The 15,834-nt window shown below is 35.9% G+C and overlaps 1 protein-coding gene across 1 annotated transcript; it reads left to right on the forward strand.

Annotated features, from left to right (window-relative positions):
* Positions 1–3,748: 3,748 nt before the first annotated feature.
* On the forward strand, positions 3,749–4,921 carry LOC122089834 (putative germin-like protein 2-1). Its single transcript, XM_042659549.1, has 2 exons — positions 3,749–3,910; positions 4,213–4,921. Exons 1-2 carry the CDS (start codon positions 3,790–3,792, stop codon positions 4,752–4,754), a joined length of 663 nt encoding a protein of 220 aa, XP_042515483.1. The 5' UTR covers positions 3,749–3,789; the 3' UTR covers positions 4,755–4,921.
* The last annotated feature ends 10,913 nt before the right edge of the window (positions 4,922–15,834 follow it).

Consider the following 15,834-nt stretch of genomic DNA (forward strand, 5'->3'; position numbering starts at 1 on the left):
AATCCAACAACTCAGTTTGGAAATATAACATATTGACCTATTCACATACGTGAAATAGTGGGTAAACCCCATAAAAAAATGATAAGAAGAGCCATTACATGAGGCTCTCACCGGAATTAGAAAGTCCATCTTGGATCAATAATAAATGTCTCGTCCAAAAAAAAAAAAAAAAAAAAAAAAAAACCCCAAGTATTGACAAATGAGTACGCTGTAATTATTTGTCAAATTATTAGAGAAAGAAATAGTTATCCCAATAAGATAAACTTGACGTAATGGCCATGACTCCTCTCTCTCTCTCAAATAGAATATTGATTTGGATATCTAGGGAATAATTTGAGTTGACTAGCTATGTACCAAGTTATTAAAAAATAAATAAATAAAATAAAATAAAATAAAAAACTGTGTACCAAGTTCAAACTCAAATTTGAACATTTCCATTTATATCTATGCATCCTTTTGGTTCTTTGTACAATATCTTCAAATTTTTCAATGCTTTGTTTTGTTATGTGACCATCTCCTTCTGAGTTGAAATATAAGATATTAGCATGTTGGCAAAATTTCAATTCTATCCAACTCAGCCACAAGATCTCTTCCTTATAAGTATGTAAAATATATAGATGGATGATCCACTTAAAACTCTTTCTCAAAGTCTAATTCTTTTATTTTATTTTTTCTTGATTTGTTAGAGGTCACATGTAGAGTCTTGACCCCTTGGAACAAGAAATAATACAATAGTCCAAAAATTTAAGGTATTAGTTTATTGAATAAAAAAACGGTCTGCACTGGCTTTTGATATGGCCGATCAGTATTGATATTGGTATTGTTATCCGTCAAGACTAATACCTAAGTCCATGCATGCTATGTTCCATATTCAAATTACATGTGTAATAATTTTTTTTAAATACTACCTAATAGCTTATAGGTTATTTTCAAAGGCAAAATAAAGAAATGCAAGTATAGCCTTGTCAGCCTAAATCAGCCCTAAACCCGAATAGGGTGTAGGTTAAAATATCTAAGCCTTAAGGCAGGTCGGGTTGGAAATTTCATGCCCTAAACTTCTTCTTCTTCTTCTTTTTTTTTTTTTGGTGGCTCCTTGTCGTCACTACAACTCCCTTCTCCCTCCATATGGTCAGGTCAGGCAAGGCCAAAGTTAAGGCCTCCGGCAGAACCCAACTTTGTTTTTCGATTTTTTTTTTTCTTATCTCTGCTAGTGGCTCCTTGTCATCACTGCATCTCCCTTCTCCCTCCATATGGTCAGGTCAAGCAGGGCCAAAGTTAAGGCCTCACGCAGAGCCCAGCTCTGTCCTTCCTTTTTTTTTTTTTTTTCCTTATCTTTGCTAGTGGCTCCTTGTCGTCACTGTATCTCCCTTCTCTCTCCATGTGGTCAGGGTCAACCTAGCCCAACCCTAACTCAGGGGTAAGCGGTTGAATTTTTCAAACCTTGGGTCAGGCTAAGTCAGGCTAAGCCAGGCTAAGCCAGGCTTAGACTGAGAGGACTCAAGGGTGGATTGAGACTTAAGAAATCCAGCCCAACCCTACTCTATTGCAACCCCAAGACAGAAAAAGTTCATGCATATATATTTTATATTTTGATTGTATTATTTGCATATTTTTATCATTTTATTTGATATTTTGCCATAGTTTTGGGCAAGTAGATCTCAATACTTTTGCTCACATATAAATTTTGTTAAGGAATGGAAGATGACAAATCAAAATTTTATTGTCAGGAACTAAGTTTCTAAGTATCAGTATTGGATGGGTAGTACCCGCCGAAACGTGTCAGCATCAACAAATAAAGCTATTTGGCCGATATATCGATATCCAATCAAGGGTAAAAGTAGCAGACTAAATCTCTATCGGAACATATCTTCACTTGCCTTAAGGTAGTATTCGTCAAAAACCAAAAGTGTGTTTTAGATTACCTCTTTGAACCTTCCCAAAAAGAACATTTACTACTGGTCAACATAAAATTTAGATAGACAAATTACAAAATCATCATAGGGCACATCACCCACATCTAATAACTGATTTTGAAAAACAGAAACACTTTGAACCAAACAAACCTTAAATTTTGGAGGAACAATGTTACTGGACGGAACCCTTACCCTAATTAATGGATTGATTAATAATTGGTGGTTAATAATCACCCAGTTTTCAACATTGCATCCTATTTGATCCTCTTAGCCATTTGGGATGATTCTAACTCCCAAGGCCTTACTCCTCTCCTTGTAGAGGGCTGAAAATTTCTTGACTCGTTTACATCTCTCACTAAGTCATAGATGAAAAAACACAAATTAATTTATATGTCGGAAAGTGTTTTCTGTAAGCGTTTATGGTTCCTACTTCTACGTGAAAGCCAATTGAAGTACATGAGGAAGCATCCATAAAATGGTCATTTTTCATTTTGTGGAAATTGATCATTTCACTCCCCTATATATATGAGCGCATAGGCCACTCCCCCACAAAAAATATTTTCCCTTAATTAAATAAATTGATTACAAACACAAGAAGATCACCTCAATGAAATTTTGATTTTGGCATCAATACTAAGAGACTCGTTTATCAAGACAAGAATATTGGAATAGGGATCCATGATCTCTCTTGCTTAACTCGTCATGTACTAAAAATTAAATTTGTTTAGTGGCTTAGTTCAAACATAACTTGTAAATAACTCCATTCTATGGAAGAACTCTCATTGCTTTAGCAAGGTGAATGCAATTGCTAATTACCTGGCCAAACAAGCTGTGAAAACGGGCGTGTCAAACACAATGATAGATTTCCCTCTTCACAATAAAGAGGAACTTACTGTTGATGCTTTATCTAGATCAAGGTTCAGGTTTCGCTAAGGTTGATTGGCTTCCCTGCTGATGGTGAAGAATTTCTTTCATCTTTAGCAAATCTGGGATATAGACGTCGTGTGATTTGTTTTCTTGTTTTTTCAGGTTCCATTATTCAATAGTAATGATCTTTAGCAAAAAAAAAAAAAAAAAAAAAAAAAAAATGGTACCATCCTACATAGACATGTCTATTTCAAGCCCAAACGAGGTGGACCAGCTAAAATTGACCAGTTCAACACGGCTGAAGAGAACCTAACCCTCATGGATTTAATTACCTTGGATATTTTGAAGCCGATGTACACCGAAATAGAGCTGGACCAGCTAAAACCGGAAATAATAAAACGTTCCAAATTTTTTTCTTTACAAGCGAATTGATCAACCCAGGCCATTACATATGGGTTAGTATAGACAGGAAACGAAGGAAGAATGGAAAGACTGCGTAGTACTCAGTCCCAAATTTTTTTCTTTACAAGCGAGCTTGATTTCTCCATTCATTTTAAGTTTTCAAAATGAAACCTAATCCAACAACTCAGTTTGGAAATATAACATTGACCTATTCACATACTAGAAACAGTAGTTATAAACATCTCAGAACAGGAAAAAAAAAATGACTAGATTCATGATGATGATAGGAAGAGCCATTACATGAGGCTCTCACTGGAATTAGAAAGTCCATTTTGGTTCAATATTAACTGCCTCATCCATAAAAAAAACCCAAATATTGACAGATTTGTAGGATGGAGTTGGTAGAGAAAGAAATAATTACCCAACAAGAAAAAACTTAATATAATTAAAGACTGACTTTGGGACAACATAAGGCCATTTCAATGTCTCCCTCATACCCAAGTCTAAGAAACTATAAATAGGCATCAGTTCCAAGCTAAAGCAATCAACCCTTTACCTATCAAATTAGAAGGAATCACTTAGAGTTGATTTGTGAGAGAGAAACAGTATGGATACCCATTTCATTGGTGCTCTTATTCTCTTAGCTTTGGCAACTCCCATTACCTTTGCCTATGATCCCAGTCCCCTGCAGGACACATGTGTTGCTGTAAATGACACAAAATATGGAGGTACGTATATCTATAATTTCTTGTGCCAAATGATTTCTTTTTCATTTTTTTTTTTTTGTGTTGTCAAAAATGATATATTTATGTAGTTGAGTCTGAATTAGCTCCCCCATGTAGTGTTCCTTAGGCGGTGGGATCACATGTGTATCCAGACCATGAGTTAGAGCATTTAATTCATTAATAACTTGTGGTTTAATACTCTATAAAGGTAGGATCCCATTTAGGGAAAAGATTCAGACTCGTGTTTACCATCTATGTTTGTGATCATATTGTTTGACTAATAATGAAAGTGAATTGATGTACAGTGTTCGTGAATGGAAAATTCTGCAAGGACCCAAAGCTTGCTACAGCCAAAGATTTCTTCTTTGAAGGGCTTGACATCTGTGGGAACACCTCAAACAAACTTGGGGTGGCAGTAACTCCGGTGACCGTAAATGAGCTACCTGGACTCAACACACTAGGCATATCCCTAGCTCGCATAGACTTTGCACCCTATGGTCTCAACCCTCCACACACCCACCCTCGAGGCACTGAGATACTTGTAGTCTTGGAGGGTACCCTATCTGTTGGCTTTGTAACTTCCAACCCTGATAATCGCCTCATCACCAAAGTTCTTAACAAGGGAGATGTGTTTGTGTTCCCTATAGGACTCATTCATTTCCAATACAACACAGGGAAAACTGATGCTGTTGCCATTGGAGGTTTAAGTAGTCAGAACCCTGGTGTCATCACCATCGCTAATGCTGTCTTTGGATCCAATCCTTCCATCTCAGACTATGTTCTTGCCAAAGCCTTCCAACTTGACAAGAAAGTGGTTGATGAACTTCAAGCCAAATCCTGGATGTGAACAAGAAGAAGGATATTAGAAGAATAAATTTATGTATTTAGTATCTATTGCATATCGGGTCCTTCCTTATATATGTCAGGGCCAAATATATAGAGTAAATAAGTTCTTATGTTTGTCTCAGTTGATGCGACTGGACAAAAATAAAATAAAATGATTTTTTTTTTATATATTTTTGAACAGTTGATTAAATAAAATGATTTGTCTGTTCATTAAGACACTCTCTCTCTCTCTCTCTCTCTCTCTCTCTCATATTTTGGCTCCAGTCATCAGATTTCCTCAAATAGGAAAATTATCTTAAGAACATATATATAAATAATTTTACTAGAAAACCTATTAATCTAATTTTCATATCGGCTAAACCCAGGAAAACAAAATTAATAATATCGGATCTTAATCTCTTTCTAAAGAAGAAGTAGTCCCTAAAATTTTTTAAAGGGACAACAGTATCCTTCAAAATACCACTTAGAGAGCTATAAAGCTTTTATTTCTTCTTCAAATTTTATGGCATATAATGTCAAATGTAAAAAAATATCTCATTTTAGGAGTATTTTTAAATATATTTTGATCAACTTATATGTTTCTTCTTCTTTTTTTTCTTTTTTTTCTTTTTTTCTTTTTTTTTTTTTTTTTTGATCAAAACTTATATGCTTCAATTACCCAAAATACTCTAACAAGAGGGAAAGAGATGATTTTTCTTCAATGTTTTGTTGAATATACAAATTAACCAATGGGTATTTTAGTGAGTTGTTTTATGCAAGGGTCATTTGCAGATTTTGTAATTAAAAAAAAAAAAGAGGAATTTTGAAACCCCCCTCTTTTTTGGAAATAAAAAAAATAGATGTTGAATCTTTTAAAAATACCTAATAGAGAAGCACAAGCAAGTGCCCATTTTAGTTAAAACCACCTAAGTTTTTAACAAAACAAATTAGGAAAATATAATGGACTTCGGCCAAAAATCAAAATCTATAATTTTTTTCCTTTTTTCTCGATATTTTAACAAAGTTAAAAAGATGTTGGGAATATGAAATAGACAAAATGTTTGAAACATACGGATGAACACATTTTATTTTTTCTGAATAGAAGGCTAGTTTGGAATTAGTTGTTGGATATATCTAAAGAATAATTTGAATTGTTTAGCTATATGACAAATTTTAACTCAAATTTGTTCATAACACTCCCGTAGACATAATATCTATGTATCATTTTGGTAATTTGTATGCTATATCTTAGAAATTTTAAATACTGTGTTATGCTTATTAGAACAACTCCCATTGAGTTGAAACTTAACATATTTATAGAGGACATTAGGATTTACGCGTTTACAAAATTTCAATTCCATCCAACTTGCCACAAGACCTCTTTCATAGAAGTATGTAACACCTAATACTCCATCCAACTTCTCACAAGACCTGTTCCATTTAAGTATGTGAACACCCAATACTCCAGGGTCGAGCAAGGTCAGGCCCTGAATCAGGGTCAGGTGGGGCCAATTTTGAGGCCTTGGGCTGAGCCCCGCCTGACCTAGTTCTTCTTCTCCCTAGCAATGGCTTCTTGTCACCCTTGCGTCTCCCTTTCTCACCTCCACTTAGTCAAGGCCTATGAGGATCAGTGCAGCCCAGCCCAGCCCAGACTCAGGGGCAGGACTGGATTTTTAAGGCCTTGAGTCAAGATCAGACAGGGCCTGGGCCTAGCTAAGGAGATACTCAAGGTTGGGCTGAGATTTTAAAAAGCCTAGCCCTATTATAACCCTAACACAAAAGAAGTGCATATATATATTATGTTTTGATTATATTATTTACATATTTTAACCATATTATTTAAGATTTTGCCATAGTTTACGATACGCAAATCCCAATGTCTTTGCTCTCATAAAACATTTTAGTCTAACTAGAGCTTGTCAAGTGACAAAACAGATACTTAGGACAATGGGAAAGTGCACAGTTGTGATCAGAAAATTTTACATTAAGGAGCTACACCCAAGGCTTGGTTGTAGCCATTCCGACTCAATTTCTTGACTTGTTCACATCTCTCACTAAGTCATTGAAGAAAAAACACATATTGCTTATATAACTTGATTACAAATACATGAAGATCAACTCAATGGATTTTTATTTTGCATCAATACTGAGAGACAGATTTATGAAGACAAGAATATAGGAATAGGGGATCTCTGATTTCTCTTGCTTCACTAGTCATGTATTACAAGTTAGAAAGTACGGAATTCGATCTTTGAATCGCATTCAGCTCGATCGAAAACAGATTGAACCAAGCGATTGACACCCCTAATTAAGTCCCTAACTATGGATTTGCATGAGTTGAATACCAACCCTTGGAGTAGTCTATGGTTGAATTTAAGTACTAAAATTCACATGGGGCATATCTAGACCGTCCACTATTTTTAACGGTCGAAATTGCCACATGATTTTCTTACAAGAAAATTAGGTGAACCACTAACATAAGCTTATCTACACTAAACCATGAAATGACAGTTTTCGCCTAAAATAAGAGTATTGTAAATTATAGAACAAAGGAGTTAATATGAATCATTTGATTCAGAGTCATCAGCCATAACTCGGGGCTGATTTTGCTTTCCTCTAATTGCATCCTTTGTGGAGGCCGGAGAGGAGGGGAACATGCTAGCTAAGGGTCTTGTGGTAGTGTGGTATACTCGATTGAACTATCACATCGAAGTTGCATTACTCTCTCTCTCTTTCATATATTAAAAGGTAATTTATGCTTCCTAAACCCAAGATCCAAATATAAGGGGCTTAATCATTTAACTATTAGGTAGAACAGTAGAAAGGAGAAGAAATGGAGGTTGGGGGTCCACTTTTAGTCCTTCAATTGAACTTAGATTTTGAATTTCCATGTGAAAACTAATATAGTTTTGTGTCCGTTTTAGGTTAGTGGGCGGTGATTTAATTAGAATTGGATAACCTTTGTAAGCCACATATAGAACAGGTTTCACATTGGATCCAAACCTTCAATTGCTAACTTCTTCACTATTCACATTGTCCACAAGCGAGGCTTTTTCCTTTTCTGTTCATGAAAATGAAACTCGCCATCACCCAACCCCACTCCTCCATACATCCACCTCTTGTCGGTAGCAATGGAAAAGGTCTGAAGCTTTTGCTTTTATTATTGGTCCCATACCAAGTTTCTCTTCACCATCAGAATCTCTTCATCCACCAGAAATAATCTTTTGATTTGGTTCTAGATAGGGGTGTCAATTCCAAGCCCGCATCGGTAAGCTCGATCGAGCTCGACACATTTATGGCCTGACCTGGATCGGCCGATTAATAAACTTGTCGGGCCTAAGTCCGGCCTGTTTATAAATATATAGTACATGGTGCAAGGGGTAAGTCCGATAGGCCTCCCAATCGGGGCCCCAGTCCATTTACAAGCCTGACTCGGACCGACACGTTTAGTCTGACCATTTATATAGGTATTTTGATTTTTTTGGGATAGAATAGGGTATATATTGATATTTTTATCAATTATTGACTGTAATTAAGTGTAATACCTTTTCAAAATTGTTGATAATTTAATCAAATAAATTAAAGTATCTTAAATCTAAGAAAAATAATGACCTTTTAAAGACCCTTTAAAATTTTATTGGTACATTACCCCGTTTAAGGCCCGATTATAGTTTGATTAGCCCGATTAAAGCCCAAAACCCGGTTGAACTCGACACGACACAGATCAAATCGACTCATTCCTTAAATAGGTAGGTCATGGTCCGAGGACATAGGCCCGCCAAGCCCGACTAGGCCCGATTGAGACTAGCCTAGCCTGACCTATTGAAACCCCTAGTTCTAGAAGGGTATTTTCCAACCTTGAACAATAAAGGCATCACCATTGATGGAGAGATTCTTTCTTCTACCCTGGATGAAAGAAAACTTGATCCTTAATTATTTGTAGTGCTAATAAAACTTTAGGTAGAGCAATGGGTGACCAAAGGCAATGTAAAACATTCAAAGAGGCCAAAACCCTCACTATCTCGAATTGTTAGAAGATCGCTAATGAACTTGACATGATTTTTTTTATTTTTTTTTGTTAGCCCATCCCAGCCGAAGGTCCGGCTGGGTTATCTCATCCCAAGTCCAACCTTGTCGGGCTTATTTCAACCCAGTCCAGTACCATTGGTTATTTGGTTGCTTGATCCTGATGCATTCCAGAGGTTAAAGACCAAGGTTTTCATATATATGTAGATTGTGGAAAATGAAAGACTTTTTTCCGACCTTTTAATTACTATAAGTATTCATTTATATATTAAGATATTTACATTATTATATACTTAATATGCAAGGTTGGGTTGTGTTGGATTGGGTTGGGTTGTGATGTCAACTCAGGCCAATCCAACCTGGCCTTGGGCCTGAAATTCTCAATCCTAACTCATCATATGGGTAGAAATCTAAGCCCAAGTCTTGTTTGAGCTCAGGGCAGGTGGGGGTGAGTGAGGGCTAACTGTTCGGGATTTTTTGACACTTTTAATCTTTTCCAATTAGATGACCAAATAGTATTATGTTATACTCCATTGCAACTCAAGTGAGTAAAGATAAAGATTGTGAAGAATCCTTGGCTCCGATAACATATTGGAGGATCCAACTCAAAACTGTAAGGTACAAATGATTATAACTCTAAAATTCCCAATGCCTCAACAAAACAAGTTGTTTTGTAGTGTTTACTCTTCTGTCTAATGGTTGGAGTTTAATTTTAGGGATTTTCTGTGGATAGACTCTTTTCCTCGTAGGTTGTTGGATGCATTTGTAACTTTATAATTTTAATTCTAGTTATATTATATTAATGAATTTCAAAATAAATTTTGAGTTTTGTGTCAGAATCCTTATAAATTTGGCATTAGGCAGACCCAGGGGAGCATTTTCTTACCCTTTATTTTATTTTATGAAGAAAAAACTCCTACCTACTTGTGTATCTATGCCTAAAGATAGCAGGGTTGGAAAGACTGTGCTGCCTCACGTTGAAGATTCTCACACACATTCCTCCCATTGGTCAAGATGGTTGACATGTACTTACACCAGTGGGCAGCATTCTCTTGCCCTTATTTTTTTGTTGAAGAAGTCAGTGAAATTTGAGTTCAAAATGATATAAACTTGCAAACTATCACTATACACCATATTGATCATAAAGACACAAATATCACTACATAAATATCCTAAAAATCATATGAATGCAAAGATAGTATAAATACATAAAATCAAAATACATAGAAATCAAGTTGAAAAATAGTCATATTTAGTTTAGGGTTAAAACGGTTGATGATCATTTAGCCATTAGTATTTCAATGTGAAACCCAATTCATTGAAATTAAAAAAAGAAAATAATAATAATAAATAAATGCAAGTGCTTTTAAAACCCTTGGTGGTTCAAAAGGGTATTTTCGAGCTCTGCATATGCAAACTCCTAGTTGCTCAGACTAATCATAAGCTTGAATTCCTTAATTAGCTTAATTACTATGATTTTGGAATCTCATATTCTACTAAATAGATATTTGTATTATGATCCAAATTTTAAAAAGAAAAATGGATGAGATTTTCTCCCATCAAATTTAGACAATCGTGTATTTTTTAACATGAAGAGATAACGAAGCCATTGCAATTGCTGGGAATACTATGCCTACTAAAAGCACAAAAATAGAGGGTAAGTTGAAGAGGCCAAAGATACCAGAGCAATGCCGTATCAGATTACTTGTCTCCTTGTAGTTGGATCTCCAAGTTTTTGGAATATTCCAAATTCTACTTGTGCATCCAAATCTAGGTTTTTTTTTGGGGGGGGGGTAATTTTATTTAGGTATCTTAATTAAAAACTACTGAAATTTGGTTGAGTATCTTCCCAAAGAAAGGGATTAGAGATTATATACATATGAGACAAAGTTTTCTGTCCGAGAGTGACACATGTACCACAAACACATAGGACATGCAATGACCATCATGCCCCTCCTAGGGTGGACCCTGTGTCTAGGCACAAGGATCGCTCTCGAATAGAAAACACTTGACGTATATTTATATAGAAGTTTGCCTTTTTGGTAGAAATTTATATAGAATTTTTTTTTTTTTCCTTTTTTGACTGGGAAGGAGGGACATGTATAAATGGAAGGAATAATTAAAATTTCCTAATAAAATCATTGCCAGAGAGAGAGAGAGAGAGAGAGAGAGAGTTGGAACCCCATGAAATATTTCCGAACAAAATCAAGAGGAAGAGCCAGAGTCGAACAATGGTAATGGTTTTGATGCTTTTAGAAACCTGATCATCTAGTCATACCTCATGAGAAGCTTTCTGTACAATGTTACACTAAAAAGGCCCCGTACTATTTTTGCTCTCATGATTATGCTACTTAACTCTTCTATAGTAACTTTTCCAATTGCAAAAGCTTTACCTGCTATATTACATGAATTATATTGCAAGGTTTGTCCTGCTTGATTTGGGGGGTCTTTCTTCCTTTCTTTTGATCTAACCAAAGAATGTTCTAGTGGTTGCCTTTCTAATGTCTTTATGTCTTTTCTCTTACATACATACAAAGTACCTATGAAAAAAATTTTGTTTTTATCTTTTTTTCTTACTCTTTAGAACCTGTCAAACTTAAAAAACAAAATTATTAGTTGCATATTTTCTTATTATTAATTAGATTGGAATCGGCTAGATTATATTCTTAACTATCTGAATTCAAATCCAGATACTTCTGACCGAATATGAATTCCCTTGAACAAATATGAACTATAACTCAAAAGAAAGAATTTGAGATATGGCTCGACTTCCATTTGAGACTACTACTACGTCTTCTCCTTCAAGTTTTGGAGGGTTATGTTGATGTACGATATCTTATATTCCGTCGTAATTTAATCTAAGGAGTACTAGTGTAGGCGTCTCAACAAAACAAAACGGTGGTCCAGGATGTAGACAATACGGTGGTCCTAAGGATGTAGACAATCTTGCCGAACCTCGTAAACCTATGTACATTGTATGTTCTTGGTTTTTCGTTATCTACATCAATTTTAGTGTTGTAGAAATCGTTTTTAGGATTACGTTTCTACATGTTATTCGATGGCAGCAAGAAGAAAGAATTGTAGAGGTGGTGCTAGTGGTGTCATGATAGAATTTTGAAGAGACTTGACACGCCGATCCTTCTTTCTAGTTCTAGTGAATTGAATGGGAGGAGTTAAATTGTGGTAAGACAGGTTTTGTTTATGGGTTTGTCTAGTTGTAACCTACGTAGAAAATCCTATAATGTAAAGGGTAAAATGATTCAACCCTACAAAAATTGAAACTGGTTTGGTTTTCATTAAACCAGTAGAAAATTGATTCATAGCGGACTGATCTAATATAAAAATCAAATTGAAATCTGAAAATTTTGAAAAAATGGGAAAATATATATAAGGCTCCGTTTGGTTGCACTGGGAATTTTAAGGGAAGGGAAGTGAAATTTTTATACTTTAAAAAGAAAGGTTTATAATCATTACCCCATGTGATTGTATAAACTACTTAATTTTTTAACCATATTTAGTAATAATATATTTTACATATAATTTTTATTTTACATATTATAGTAAAGGGTTTTGGATGCAAAGTGAAATGAAATTTAATAACCAAATATGGAATGATTTGAAGTTAATGTTAAAGTCACATTGGTAATGATTACATATATTTCTTTTTTAAATATGAAAATTTCACTTCCCTTCCCTTTAATTCCCCTTACAACCAAACATACCTTAAAGGAAACATGTTTTTTTATTATTTTAAAGTATATATATATATATATATATAAAATCGAAACCAAACTTTGTCGTAATGAGTTGGTTTCAATTTAACATAATACTAGATTGAAATCCGTTCAGCCTGATCGAAACTTAGACCAAGCTAACTGTTGACACTTAGATCGGATCAAATTGGCCAGAATCAGTCCCAGAAACCCTAGAATTGATCTTCAAATTTGTAACCCAGTAAATCCAGTTCTAAATACCCTAGAATGGGCTGTTTTAGAGTCGTTGGAATTAGTATTGGTCATGTCGATACCAATCTGAATGGATCAATGATTTTAAACTTGATATCAAAGATCGAATGATATTGAATCAATCTCTATCAATTTCAATTTGAATTTTAAATTAGGAAACGAAGATCTAATCAATCCCTGCCAATTTCAATTAGATCAGATGGGAATTGATCGGAATCTGGGGTCTAGGGAGAGTCATAATATACGCAGCCTAACTAAACCCCCACTAAGGTGTTTCTCAATTTAAATCCACGGCCACTAAGTTGCAATGAAACAATCTCACATTATGTGAGGTCTCGCTGTTAGGCTTTAAAAAATATGTAAATTAGGTAAAATGGCTTTCTTGTATGATTATTTATTAATTTATAAGTTGTCAAGACATTTTTCACAATTGAAAGCTAAAGAGGAACCAGAATTGAGAGAGAGTCACAAGCAGAAAAAAAAATCATTTTATTAACCCACACTCCCAATCACATCAACAGAAACACATAAAAAACTTATGTATGGATAAGCCATAGAAACTAATTTTATTTTTCTAATATCCTTCTTCTTGTTCAGATTCAGGATTAGCTTGAAGATTATCAACCACTTTCTTGTCAAGATGGAAGGTTTTGGCAAGAACATCATCTGATATGGAAGGCTCTGATCCAAAGACAGCATTTCCCACAGTGATGATACCAGGATTCTAACTATTTGGAGGTTATGAAGCCAACATATAGGGTACCCCTTAAGTCTGTTAGGATCTCTATACCTCAAAGGTGTATATGTGGAGTGAAGAAACAAAGACACTGTTTGTGAATGGCTTTTCTCCAATAGAGAAAGCAAATGGTTTATTGTTGATAAATATAGACATTTTGTTACAAAGGGATTACAATGGAGATTGTCTGCAATTGAGGACAAAAGGTAAAGAATAAGAAGAAGAAATATTGTTACCACAAAATGATTCAATATCTTTTATGCTGGAAAGATCTTGAGTCCGTTGAGGTAAAGCATGGCTAAGATGAAGGTTCTGGTGTCCCTTGAGCTGACGCAGCAATGAATTGTGCATTTCCTTTACTCCCCCTTGAACTGAGCATGGGGTATGAAGACAGGCCCAATTTGATGCATAAGCTAGTGAAGAAAGCGCGTGGGAGGGGTTTCATAAATATATCAGCAAGTTGCTTGGAAGAAAGAATAAACCTGGTGACAAGTAATACAAGGGCTACCTTTTCACGCACAAAATGGTAGTTCAGCTCTATGTGTTTGGTTCAAGTATGAAAAACTAGGTTAACAGGAAGATGAAGAGCACTGATATTGTTACAAAACAGAGCTGGAGGTTGCGGTTGTGGCATTCCAATGTCTCAGAGAAGGAAACACAGCCAAGTGAGCTCAGCTGTAGCAGATGCCATGGCCCGGTATTTGGTCTCGGTACTAGAGCGCACCACAGTCGCTTGCTTCTTGGCACTTCATGACATACAATTAGCCCCCATGAATGTGCAAAAACTCGAGGTGGAACGACAAGTAAGAGGACAACCAGCCCAATCGGAATCGAAGAGGCATATAGGTTAAGAGTGGAATGCTTGAGAATTTGCAACCCATGACCAAGAATGCCACTAATGTAGTGCAAAATGCGTTTGACCATCCGAAAATGAGCATTAGTATGGCTATGCATGTGTTGGCAGGCAGAGTAGACAGAATATGAAAGGTCAAGTCTTGTGAGAATGAGGTACTAAAGGGTGCCAACAATGCTGCGAAAAATGTGAATATCAAGAAAAGGTCATCATCATCTGAATCCTGAGGAGGTTTAACTGCCAGAGGAGTAGAAAGGGGCTTAAGGCTAGGCATGTGGGAACGGTGTAATAAATCCTGGGCATATTTCGTTTGGGAGCGAAAAAGGCCATGTGGAGTGTGAGTGACTTCTATGCCGAGGAAGAAGTGGAGCTGGCCCAAATCAGTCATGGAGAAAATAGTGCCCAATTGTGACACCAATTGATTAAGTAAATCAGAATCACTCCCGGTGAGAACAATTAATATCGTCCACATAGAGGAGAAGGATGAGAGTATGCCCATAATGATGATAGACAAAGAGGGAGTGGTCCATTATCAATGTGAATTGGGTTTTGATGAGGTCCAGGTGCTACTGGGCCCAAGTCTGGAGTGGGAACCATGTGACTTGTTGAGCAACAAGACTGATCTGTTGGGCTTGGTGCAATTGAGCTGGCTGATTCAGTAGGTTGTAGTCATTATGTGAAGGTGCTAAGGTCACCTAAAATGAGAGGAGCAAAAGTATCAGTAATTCCAAATCTATGCAACGGAAATAGAGATTCATTGAAGACGACATGGCATGAGATGTACACGTAGCCAGTAAGGTAGTGAAGACATCTATATCCATTATGATGATCACCATATCCCAAGAAGATGCATGGGAGTGATCGTGGTTCCAATTTATTTGTGGTGCTATTCCGAATATACGGGAAGCATTGAGAACCAAAAGCTCGAAGCATGGAGTAGGCTAGAGTTTTATTAAACAAAACATGCAGAGTAGAATCCATCTTGAGGATCATAGAAGGCAGTCGATTAATCAAGAATACTGCAGTGGCAAAAGCCTCAACCCAGAAGCGTCGAGGAACAGAAGCATGAAACATCATTGCTAACCCCAATTCCGCAATGTGGCTATCTTTCCGTTCAACCACACCATTTTGCTCCGGTGTACCAGGGCAAGAAAGATGATGTATGATGTCATGTTGATTTAGATAAGACAAAATTTTCTGATCACTAAACTCTCCACCCCCATCAGATTGGAAGATTTTGATTTTCTGATTTAGTTGCCTCTCCCATTGTATGAAAAATTACAAATTGTTAAAGAAAATCTACTGAATCTAGAGTAATCATCCAAAAATAGAATGTATTATTTATATTTTTGAACTGAAGTGATTGGAGCAGGCCCCCACAAGTCACTATGTATCCAATGTAGTGGCTCTTTGCTCTGAGTAAAAGAGGATACAAAGGGTAATTTAGAGCTTTTACTCATTTGACAACTATAACAGAAATTCAACTTCTTATTTGAAACTGAAATAGCTCCTTTAGAGATCA

The sequence above is a fragment of the Macadamia integrifolia genome, chromosome 2, assembly GCF_013358625.1.
Source record: "Macadamia integrifolia cultivar HAES 741 chromosome 2, SCU_Mint_v3, whole genome shotgun sequence".
NCBI classification, from domain to species: Eukaryota; Viridiplantae; Streptophyta; class Magnoliopsida; order Proteales; family Proteaceae; genus Macadamia; species Macadamia integrifolia.